We start from the raw sequence: 12,254 nt of genomic DNA, 5'->3' as shown, positions 1-12,254 counted from the left end.
ACAACACACGCGCCGAGCAGGCGCAAACAATGACCGCTGGGGGAGCGGGAGCAGCGCCGCCTCAGCACAGCCCTCGTCGAGCCGACGAGGTTATGAAACAATGTGGGGGGGAGGAGGGAGGCGGGCAGCTGCACAAAAGGGGGCCAACTCGAGGTGTGACCAAGGCGGTTTAGTAGAACGCCTCTCGCTGAGCGGCCGCCCCAAGAAATAAAATGACAATGAACATTCGAACGAACGAACGATCGCTAAAGCAAATGTATCCACAAACACAATTAACCCAAGTAACAATGTAAACACTAAACACCCTTCACATAAAGAAAGGACGAGCGTGTAACAAAGGAATTATCTTGTGCGTCAGCAGCAAAGAAAGAGGAGTTGCTATTCGAGTAAAGGACATTTATGGGTGTGGGTTCATCCTGATTGGATAATGGACTGTTGACTAACCTCCATCTTGGATTGGGTTATTTCACTGTGCTTGATGAGATTTGTGTTTTTCTTTTTTTAAATGAAAAAGTTAATGTTGAACAAAACATTTTTTCTTGCTGCTATTTATGTCAGTAGTAAAGATTGTTGGCATAATATGAGCCTCCTTATCGTGCCATAGAATTAATTTGACAACGTGACCCAGTTCTGTTACATGTAATTCGAGAATAGTCCTGCAAGAAGACACCCTATTGCAAGAGACTTAAGCAGGAGGAATTTCTTGTTCTATCCAAGGGATTATCCCTACGAAAGGCACAATTTACCTGCTAACGTTCTAACGAACCCATTGCTTGACGAGAACAGTGGTATTGTAATAAGTCTTGCCTTGAAAAAGACCAAATGTGGTCGATACACGTGTTGGCAAAGATTGAAAGATTGGCAAACATTAAATCACAACTGTGATCAAAACACCGACTGTATATTTGAATTTTGTACTTGTCTCTCAAACCAAACGGATCTGACAGCACATCTCCTTGGAACAATAAGTTTGTTTTGCTTAGTTACAATTAGTAAACCTAAAAATAATTGTACACTTTTTGCCTAACATAATTCTATTAGGATTTATATACTCAAGTACCTTACTATGGTATGTGTACTTTTCAAGTTATCTTTATAAAGCAGAGTATTTTTTGAAAGTCAGATATGGGGGTGAGAATGAGAAATGATGAGAGGGCAAGTGAGTCATAAATATTTGTTGAGGATGTGGCAAGGGAGTTTGCAATCCTGGAGACCGGTGCAGTTATTTTTCCCTGATCGTGGCTGATTTTCAGGGAAGACGTAAAGGATGCATGTGGGCGGACAGCGTATATTTTTCTTTCGGAGTGTGGACGCAACCCTTTGGTTTTCTTTTGAGGTAGGAAAGCTTTTTCAAGTATTTGGCTACCAGGATTTTACCCAAGTTGTCATGTTCCAGTGCAGACACTTACAGAAGACATTCTTTCCTTATTAAAATAAAATACAGAATTGTGGTATTATTCCCTGCATCTTGACTGAGAGACTGTTTCAGTGTTTGACAAATGCAGGGTTCATCTATGATGTCATGAAAATACTACAGTCTACCAAAAATGAACGCTTTTAGGTGTGAAATGTGAACATCTGAAAATAATGTAGTCAGTTATTTTAAAAGTGTTCTGTGTGATATTGGCCCGGAGGAGTGTGAAAAATCAACTTCTGGTGATCCAGTGGTCCAGGGATGAATATCGGTTTCTAAACCATCAATCAGCCCCACACCTCTAGTACACCAGAATGGATCCAAACAGATTGGAAACACAAGTAAATTATAAACCTCCTTGTCTAATTTTGGTAACATGGTGGGAGCGCCAGCCTTATCTCTGCAAGGTTGTGGATCGTTGGTTAGTTGCAACACAGCGAAAATACAATTATTACCCAATGATAAAAGGGACTGTCCAGTCAAGGTTGCATACAAATATCTACTTTATTATTATTTAACATTACGTTTTAGCACACTACAAAATACAACCCACCCTGAAAAGGAATGCAGAGGACATTTTCAAGAAGGAAAGCGGATGCACCCTGGATACTGACAGGATGGTAGTCTGTAAAGTAATTAATCTCAATGTTCAAGGATACTTGGTCTCAGCACAAATGGAGAAATGGGTTGTAAAATGTCAGTAAGGGCCTTCGGAGAAGGACTTGGGGGACAGAACCACAACGTACCTTGTGCTTGTAGACGTTCTTGGTGCTCGACAGCGTCAATCCGGTTTCAGGGCGATTTCCAGCTTCTGCAACAGAGTTCAAGACTGGAGACAGCTGCGGGTATTAGGCGGCAGGCAGTTCGGTGATCGAGGCTTGGATGGACGGCTGCAGGCTGCCCTACACAGCGACTTGGGGTCAAGAATCATTGTCTCTGTGCTGTTGGCGGCTCTGGAATGCTGTTCGAGATGTCTTGGACGGCTTTAGTGACTGCAGCGTGACAACAGTCAGTGGTGCAACCGGTCGCGATTCGAGGGCTTGACTGCCTGGAAAATGTAAGATGGACCCTGGTTGATGCTTGTCGTGGCGCTCCTCCTAGCTTCTTTGCTGGGCTTGTGTTGTCCTATTAGTCGGATGAACCAAAGCTGAGGAGAGTGTTTGCATGCAACAGCCTTGCCCTTTTTTCAGAGACTCTCTGGCGTTTCCCACCTAGGAAGCTTGCTGGCAGAACCTAGCAGGGCACACTCTGTGCTAGATGGGCACCAGTCTGGAGCTGTTTGATGGTCCTCTCTGGTTTCACTATCTCCATCTGTTCCGTGAGAGATGTTTAGGGGTGGGATCTTGCTTCCCTCTTTGGAAATCGTGGCCTTCCGTCACTGGCGGAAGATGTAAGGCAGACTGTACATTCAGCCAGGGTCCAATGAGTTCTTCTTCCCTGCTTCTGGTGAAGCCTTCAGATCTGCTCTGTCCTTTGTCCAGAGACTCTCCGGCACTTCCCAGCTAGGAAGCTTGCTGTCAGAACCTAGCAGGGCACGCTGTGTGCTGGCTGGGCACCAGTTCTGGAGCTGCTGGATGGGTCCTCTGTGTCTGGTATCTCCCTCTGTTTCCTGGGAGATGTTTAGGAGAGGGATCTTGCTTCCCTCTTGGAACTCGTGGCCTTCCTTCACTGGCGGAAGATGTAAGGTAGACTGTACCTTAGGCTTGGGTCATAATGAGTCCTTCTTCTTACTCCTTGCAAAGTCTTCAGATGATCTGCTAAGTGAGGGGTTCAGCCCTCTTTTAAAGCCAAATGGGCCCCATTGATTGGTACAGGCTAAGCCTACCTTAATGAACCAATCCTGTGTCCCCACCAACAATCTTCTGTCATGCGTGAGGTCATAAGCAGAGTTATTTTCAACATGAAAGGTAAGAGGGGGAAAACATGCAATACTAAGTCCCACCTATCTTCCTGTCTGTTGTAGATCAAAGGGTCTCCCTAGTTAAATTAGCTTTCTGTGCTTCCTGATCAAAGCACAGGTTTCCCTTGAAGTTTGTGGCGAGAACAGACTTTCGGTCTCCATCAAATCACATATTTTTACTCTCTTAAAGGCGGTTCCCAGGCAGGGGTTACCTACTGTAAACGGTTGTCCCAGACATGACATTCACTGCCCTTCAGACTAAGGGGAGGGAACTGCATTCCAGTTGACACAGATGCATATCAAAGAGGTGTTGAGTTTCCTATCCCTTTTTGTCAGTGCTGAGACCAGGCCTGTTGCAGGCCTGCTTCAATTAACTCTCATCAATATGCGTTGCTACCATATACAACTTAACAATAGGCAGGTTGGATCCATGCAGCCTTTTATATTTAAATTAGGCTGGCTAAGGCCGAGAAAGGTGTTGCCTTCCCCCTTCTTGAGATGCTTTCATGTATCTGTGGCTGTCACATTCCAGCTGAACATGACAGGGAGGACTGCGACTGTAGGCTTTGTCCAACCAGAGCACATGGGACTATGTGTTTGTCATGCAGTGAGCATTGGGAAATGTGTGTGGATTAGCCCCGCACATTTCCCGGAGGTTCATCTACTATCATTCAATTCCTTTTAAAAATGATCAAAAAATCCAGGCGAGTGCACACCCGCTGTGCGGATGGTCGAATTGCTCACAAGGAGGGCTTAGATTTAGGCAACTAACTTATGTTTTCTGTGTGCTTTCAGAATTAAATGCCCATTTGCATTTCTTAAAACAGAAAGGAGCGTCTTGTCCAAAACAATGGTCCCTTAAATGATCCATCATTTATAAATCGCTCCTAATTTAAAAAAAAAAAACTCTCCTTGATTTTGCTTGGCTCCTCTTCTGATTGATGATGGTAGGTAGAAGGTATGAAGAACTATCTTTGCAGACAAGTAATCGTCACTTCCTGTGATGTCAGTTCCTGCAATGTCGTCCCATGCAAATTTAGGGGCCCCGCACTAAGTTGCCACAGGTGGCCTCGCAAATCCTAGGACTGGCTCTGATTATAGTCTTGCTAATGCCAAACTATTTTGATGTAGTACCATATTGTGGTTTATCTTCTCAACTGCAGGGAGTGTTTTACATTTAGAAATATTATTACATTTCCAAGAAACCCAGACACTCCACACTCTTCACCTGAGACCTGGAGAAGAGCGTTAAAACCCAGAGTCTACGGGCTAAACCCAGAGGTTAGGCAGGTATGGGCGTCAACAGTACTAGTCCAGTGGAAGGCGGGCATCAAGTCCTTGCAGGCATGGCTGTGCCAAAGGAAAACCCCCTTCCAGCACTACCACTCGAGAAGAGCACGTTTCCCTGGAATCGCCAGGAATTCTCATCTAGCACATTTTGAGGAAGAGTGGGAGGACGAGAAGGCAAGGCATGGGAAAGCAGATTTTCACCCCAAGAATCAGATTACCTAGAATGCAATGGCTGGACAGCGAACGATCAGTCGGGAGAGAGGGCTTTTTTTCCAAGACCCACACATTTTTAATCCAATACATTCTGTGGCTTAGAAATTCCCAGAAAAAATGGAGTGGCTAAAACGGCAAAAAAAAACCTGCTGAGAGGAGTGCAAGCGAATAAAGTGCTGAGCGCAGTCGTACGGCCCGTGCCCAGGAGAGATAGAAGGGAGGCAGCACTGTTCATTCTGAGGGTACATGAGTTCCAGGCGAGCTTTTCCAGCACATTCACGGCTCGTGGAGGCAAAACATTTTAGTTTGTAATGTGCACAACAAGCACAGGACTGTGCTAATCACCGACCCAATCCTAATATCCTTTCATATTTTCATGATGAACAGGTATGAAGAAAATATACATAGCATTATGATATAGTGTTAACCCCCCATTCTAAGTGCTGGAACGGGGGTATGGGGGGGGCTACGGCCAGGGACGTATTTTCACCAAAATGCCAGGGGTAGCGGAAGTGACATCACATGACCCTTGACCCCCGATAACATCACAGGAAGTGATGTAATGTGACCCCAGCCCAAAGTGAAATCACGGGAAGCGATGGAACACGACCTTTCACCTGTTGACAAAACAGGAAGTGGCATCACATAGCATTGTACACTACGAAAAATATGGTTACGATATCACTATAATGTGATGTACATTTCATACAAGAATGGATCGCCATATGTATCCTTAAGATTAGTGTGTATAGGCCCATATTACCAAATTACTGTGAATGCAGGCAGACGTCTATGACCAAATGATGATGTGTTATTATATAGCACTTACGATTAAGCGCTTTATATAGAAATAATATACACACAATATCACCCAACCTATGTTGGTACTCATTTATCGACCTCAGAAGGATTAAAGGCTGAGTTGAGGCATTTAAGAACAGACTAAATCAGTGACTAGCCCCCTGAAGTGTGCCTGAAATAAACCTTCAATGAGTCAAGCAATGATTGTATAGAATTCCAGAAAGACACATTATTTGGTATTCCTATTCTTTCTTATTTAGGGTCAGTGCTGTAATTGTTAGACTTGTGGCACTCCTGTTCTTATTTTTCTTATTTTTCTTATTTTTTAAGGGGCCTGAACGAGAAAGCCAGCCAATCCAGAAGTAAAGAGCCACATGGTGCTGGCCACAGCCCAGGAGCTTGCATTAAAAAAAAGATTTTTTTAGGGGTCGCAAGGGAGACCACAGAGGTCGCAAGGGAGACCTTAGAGGTCGCAGTTGCGACCTCTGGTAACCCCTAAATGACATCCCTGGCTACTGCCCGGCATCATAAATTATAGGCCTGAGTGAAGCAAGGGACTATAATGATGGCTATGGGCCATTACCCCTTGTTCCAGCCCTTGGAACGGGGGGGTGGGGGGGCTAACGCTATTAGCACCCTGGGTTACCAAAGTGGTAAACCGGGGTGCTAAAAAAAAAAAATATGTTCATTCATTCAACGGGACGCCTCCAGCGTCCCGTTGAATGAAAATACTTCACCAAAATGGCTGCCCTTGGAACGGGGGGGCGGGGGGCTAACGCTATTAGCACCCTAGGTTACCAAAGTGGTAAACCGGGGTGCTAAAAAAAAAAATGATGTTCATTCATTCAACGGGACGCCTCCAGCGTCCCGTTGAATGAAAATACTTCACCAAAATGGCTGCCATGGTTATAGACGTCGGGGCTCCTTACGTAGCCCCTTTTCAATGACCATGGCAGACGGAAAATGGAAGCTGCTGCGGCAGCAGGTGGCGTCGCCGCTGCCGCCACAACAGGTAGGTGGGAGGGGGATTTGGGATTTTCTTTTACCAAAAAAATCCCAAAAATATGGGAGAGCCGGGTGGAAGATGGCAGCTCGAGGCGTAGGAGGCACCCTGGGGTTACGTAGAAGGCAGGCTGAGATTACAGGATGCTAAGCTAATTGGCTGCACCCCCTACGCTACTCAGTATTATTTTAATTTTTATTGTGGTCATTCTGAAAATCAGACTGCATTTTCTTATTCAAGAGTTTGGGGAGGACAGCCCTAAATTTCCTCTTCTGTTCCTGCCTCAGGCTTAGTTGATTATCAGTTCACAATGTCCCTGTCAGCTATCTGTATAGTGCTTCATGTTGGAGCTTCTAAGTGCTGTAATGATAGGTGTTATTACTAATGAAATTAATGGTGCTAAAATTATCGACATCAGAAAAATAAAGGGCTGAGTCACCCGTGCTGAGATTCAAACCTGGTATTGTCGATTGTAGATAGATTTTTTAAGCGAGAACATCACTCGCTGAGCTATCTAAACCGCTTTATAAGGATTGTAGCTCGGCAAAGGGTGTATTTGAAATAGTCTGCCCCATGGCACCTCTGTGCTATTGGACCGCCCACTCCATTCTGCCTTTCCCTTATAACCCATTTCCTTGTCCTTTAACCTTACCAATTTCCTTTACTCTGTACTCCCCTCAATCGTGTATATATCATATTGTTATTGTCTGCTTTTTAAAAATCTTTTGTACGTTAGTGGCCTGATGCTAAACAAAAAAAAAAAAATTCTGCTCCTAGAGAACGTTAGTTCAGAGGTGTGTGGTATTAATGTGCCAGTACTTGGTACTGTCTTGGGCCTCTATATGCCCCCTTGCACTGTATCATTGGAGGCTGGGGAATGAATCCACAGTCGCTATGCACTGTTCCTGAGCATTCCGTTTGTGCTGTTAAGACTCTAAACAACAGTCCTGCACCATAAAAGGATAGCCTGTCACCTCTCGTCATCACACAGCAGGTAGTCACGATGCATTGCGTAAACCTCCTGTATATTAATTTACTTGTATTTAAGCAATAATGCCCGAGCCAGCGGGCCAGATCTGGTGGTGACGACCCAGGCTCAAGTAACGATGGGCCACGATCCCTTTACCACCCGATCCGGCCCTGCCAGCGAGGGTCTCATTGCGATTAGCACTCCGGGTTTGCAATCCTGAAATCTGTGGTGCTAACAGCAGTGTATTTTGTATGAATGAACGGGATGCTGTGCTTCGTCCCGTGCACTGAAACAAAATACGTACTCAAGATGGCCGTACATGGCAGCCGGATGGTACATGGAATGGAGTGGTAGCAGCGGCTGGGATGTCGCGGCCAAACCTATCATGTAAGTGGGACTGGAGGTGGGAAGGGAGCGCAGAACTTAGAGGAAGGGAGAGGAGGGTGTGGGGGGAGATTGCGGGTTAGGGGAAGCAGCCATCAGGCTACTCGGAATGCAGGCTGAGACCGTGGGTTTCAGCCCACGATCCGAGCAACATGATTGGTTGGATCCCATGCCCCGTGTGCTAATTATATAGTGTTTTCACCAAAGCTCTAAACATCTAAAAACTGTACCAAATAAATAAAAATAAAGTACAATTTATAAGGAGCGTTAAGGCAACAAAATGACCAGTTAGCTAAAGATGGTAACAAGAAAGTATTTGGAGTTTAAGAAGTGCGTTTTCTTCACACAGAATTGTTTTGTGGTGTAATCTACTAGCTTTTTTACTACTAGAGCGTGGAAATCGGTTCCTTGGGGTAGTTTCAACCTCTGTGTTCGTGGTTTAGTCAACTAATGCATGCACTAGACTTCTGGCAAGTCCATTCAACCCTTAATCCTTCCAAGTTTGATAAAAGGAGTTACACTGAGTTGGGTCGACAGTTTTCTAGTATCAAATGCTTGACCTGATATTTTCCATTGCAGATGCAGAAGGGGAGTCAAGAAGGTAAAGATTGTTGCATTAGCACTGCAGATCCTAGCATGGAGGCCTCACTCGCATCGCCTGACCTGATAGCAGGCACGCCAACAAGAGCCACTCCTGCGGTGTCCAGCAGAACTCAGCCAGAGGGATCCAGCAGATCAACCATCATCCCTCTAGTAGAGGGATCCTTATCTGTGGGATCAAGTGTGTTGAGTCCAATTTCACCAGTTGGCTCCTTGCCATCTGCTTCTGACCGAAATCAACCAGAAGGGTCTCGAAACATTGGACAAGAGCGGCAACCTTCCGCTGGCCTGATCAATCCTCTTTTTATTGACATTGGTAGATCCCAACCAGAGGGATCTGGTGGGTCGTCTTGCTTACTGTCCCCAGTGCACTTCAGGTTGCCTTCTCGTAGTGCCTCCATCCAATCACTGGGCTCACCCTCTTTGGAGCCACCCCTGTCACCTTCTAGACGTCGCTGTGGGTCTCCTTTTTCAGAACTTGGCCGAACTTACCAAGCAGCAACCACTAAATTGTTGGCATCAGGAGAAGATGGATCACTACCTAGAACAAAATCCAGTCAATCTTTGGCAACTGCACTGGAAGAATTACCTCAGAGGTATGACACACCGGATTGGGCAGACACGAGTGGCCATCTTCTAGCAAGACCCTCTGAATCAGATGTTGATGAGGAATTCAGGTAAGGCAAGGGGAAGAGTGCTGATTGCTTTAAGCAGATTTCATATCAAACAAAGAACTGTGCTTGAGCTATTTTGGCTCATGAGGACTTCAGATCAGGTATGGGGCAGGTCTCTGCATTGGTTCACAATGACACTGGATGAGACATGGGGTAGACCTCTGCATTGGTTCAGAATAACATTGCTTCCTACAAGGGGCATGCTTCCAAAATGGTTCATGGTGAATTTAGATCGGACAAGGGGTACCCTGCTGCATTGGTTCAGGGTGACTTTAAATCAGAGAAGGTTTTGGCTGCTGAATTGGTTCGTGGTGACCTTACATCAGGCGAGGTGCAGGCTGCTGTATTTGTTCACAAAGACTTTAGCTCAGACACGTGGCTGGATTCTGTGTAAGCTCGTTGTGGGTTCATATCAGAAAAAAAGCCAACTGGTGCACTGTTTCATGGTGAATTTAGATCAGACAAGGGCAGGCTGCTGCATTGGTTTATGACGACTTTAGATTAGACAAAGGGCAGGTTGCTGAAAGGAGGTGAAAAAGAAAACATTAAGATTTCAGCACTACCGGTTTGCATTATTAACTTTACATAAGAATGGCAAGGACAGAAAAACAGGTCCTAAATCAGTGCTATCAATCTCGCAACTAACTAGAGTTCGGACAGCGCTGGCACTGAAATTCAGCTGCGTTATGGGCGACCTTCACGAATAGAGATCTACAGGGTATACTACATGATCTCCTCTTATGGGAATTTAGCAGTGGAAACCTGTTATGGATACTATACTAAGATGGCATATGAGACCAAGAACTTATATAAACTGAAATGTATATTTTGGCTGACCATCCCTCACTGCCTTTGACACTTCCCTACTGTTAACATAACAAACGGGAAGTATGCCAGGAGGTTTTTTATTTTTTTCTGTACAAACCTGACTAACCGCCTGCCAGCAAATGATCTCACAAGAATCTGTATGAACCGAACCTGCGGTAGCCGACTGCCACCCTAAGGCTTGTACCCTTATCCTACCTCTCAGTTGCTTCGTAACGGAGGGGAAACTGCTCGCGGCCTACGCGACATTCTGAAAAGGGGAGCCGCTCCAGCACTGAACAGCTAATACGCCTGAAGCATGGTGCCTGGCCCGGATTACAAACCTGCCGCGACCAACTCCAAAGTGGAGTTAGAGCGAGGCGCACACCAAACGAGCAGACCTGTATCCAACATGGCCCGCAGCCTGCACAAGATCTTGCACACAGTATCTCCTTTCCCTCCGTACTCCTTTGCTCACTGCAAACGAGCCTCTCCTCCCGTGGGGCCATCCACGCCCCCCCATTCTCTCCATAGGGGAGCTCAAACACCTCCTGAGAGGAAAACACCTCATGACACACCAGCTCCCCCTGCTGGCGGACCGTACCATAGTCCTCCATTTTGCATACCTGTAAATAATCACTAAATCGACCCCGTAATTACTGCCACAAAATGGGTGACAGGGTGCTCAAATGGATTATTTAATTAGACTCTATTTTATGAAGTACACAGACCGGATCAACGCAGAAACTATGAGCCCCCACAAACGTGAACTAGTACACATATGACCTGGCTAATATTGATAGCACAAATAACACATACCATATATAACGATATTAGACAGCCTGCGCTAGTGGCCTTGTAGTTATGGTTAAGTTGCTAAACCCATAGGAAGAGCACTTTTTGGGCGGCTTATAACTTTGCTCTCCCTGTACGAATCCTCCCCAAACTTTGCATAAAATGTATATGGCCCGCTCTGAATATTCTTCGCAAGTTTGGTGAGGTTTTGTCAAGGGGGGGCAAAGGTATAGGGGGGTCCCAAAATTATTATTTTTTCCATAGACTGAATGGAAAAAACTTTGCTCACGCCTACAGCCCAAACCGCTCAACGGATTTTCACCAAATTTGCGGCAGGAGCGGCGGCCTGGTCCCAAAAGAAAGCGTGCTTTTGTAAATTTGGTGAAAATCCGTCCAGTAGTTTTTTTAAAACAGGCAAAATGTAGATAAAAAAATAGTGATATCTAGCTCTGCTCAGCGGCCCCTCTTTTCCTGTTCGGTCCACAGACAGGCATACGATTAGTCTAGAGGTTAATGTGATGTCCGCGGACATTAGATGTGCCCCGTGATTGGATGGTAAGCATGAAGTGCAAAAGATTTTTGGAAACGCCCGCCATGTTGGATTCGTGGTCTCCAGCCGATGTCCGTGGACATTCCAGTAAAAACATATAAAAAAATAAAACATTATACTTGTCAAACTTATCAAACAATCTCTGGGGAAGTGAGGGGTGATGTGGATGGGATGGGATATGGCCATAAGAAGCCAAAAAACGGGCGGTTTGCACCGTAAAAGTCTGTGAACGGTCCAGATGTTCGCAAACAGTCCTGTGAAGTTCAGGGACACTTCAGATGTTCGGGAGCAGTTCTTGAATGGCTTATAACTTTGGCACCACTCAATGAAACTGCATGACATATTGGAATTCTATTCTAGACCTGGTACTGAAAGGCTTTGCAAAGTGTGGTGGGATTCTGTAAAGTGGGGGAGAAATTAGAGGGGGTCCCAAAATAATGTAAAGTCTTATAAATGTGGTGCCATTTGATGAATCTGCACAAAAGTTTTCAAGACGATTTTAAATCTAGATATACATGTTCTTGTAAAGTTTGGTGGGATTTAACCAAGAGGGGGCTAAATTAGTGGGGGTCTCAACTTTTTTAGATGGCTTATAACTTTGTTGCCGTTTGATGAATTTGGACAAACGTTTTCAGAAAGATTATAGACCCAACCTTGAAGGTTTGTGTAAAGCCTGAATGGATTTTGTCAAGTTGGGGGCTAAGTTATATGACTATTGTATGTACATACATTTGGACACTTTCAAAAAAACGAAACATGGGCGGATTTCAAGCAAACTCGTGTAAGGAGCATTGGCAAGGACCTGAAAGCATGGTTTTGCAAATGTGCCTGTGTTTTATTTGTTGACAAGTGTCAT

General features: G+C 45.2%; 1 protein-coding gene across 1 annotated transcript in view; it reads left to right on the top strand.

Annotated features, from left to right (window-relative positions):
• Positions 1 to 12,254, top strand: part of INPP5J (inositol polyphosphate-5-phosphatase J) — a 225,956-nt gene that overhangs the window by 60,073 nt on the left and 153,629 nt on the right. The window contains exon 2 of the mRNA XM_069619342.1: positions 8,555 to 9,252. Within this exon, the coding sequence (XP_069475443.1) occupies positions 8,555 to 9,252 (698 nt within the window). The remainder of the gene's footprint in view (positions 1 to 8,554; positions 9,253 to 12,254) is intronic.

Source organism: Ambystoma mexicanum, chromosome 10 (genome assembly GCF_040938575.1).
Source record: "Ambystoma mexicanum isolate Mex_15411 chromosome 10, UKY_AmexF1_1, whole genome shotgun sequence".
NCBI classification, from domain to species: Eukaryota; Metazoa; Chordata; class Amphibia; order Caudata; family Ambystomatidae; genus Ambystoma; species Ambystoma mexicanum.
Note: the sequence above shows the minus strand (reverse complement) of the source record. Positions and strands in the feature narration are given on the sequence as shown.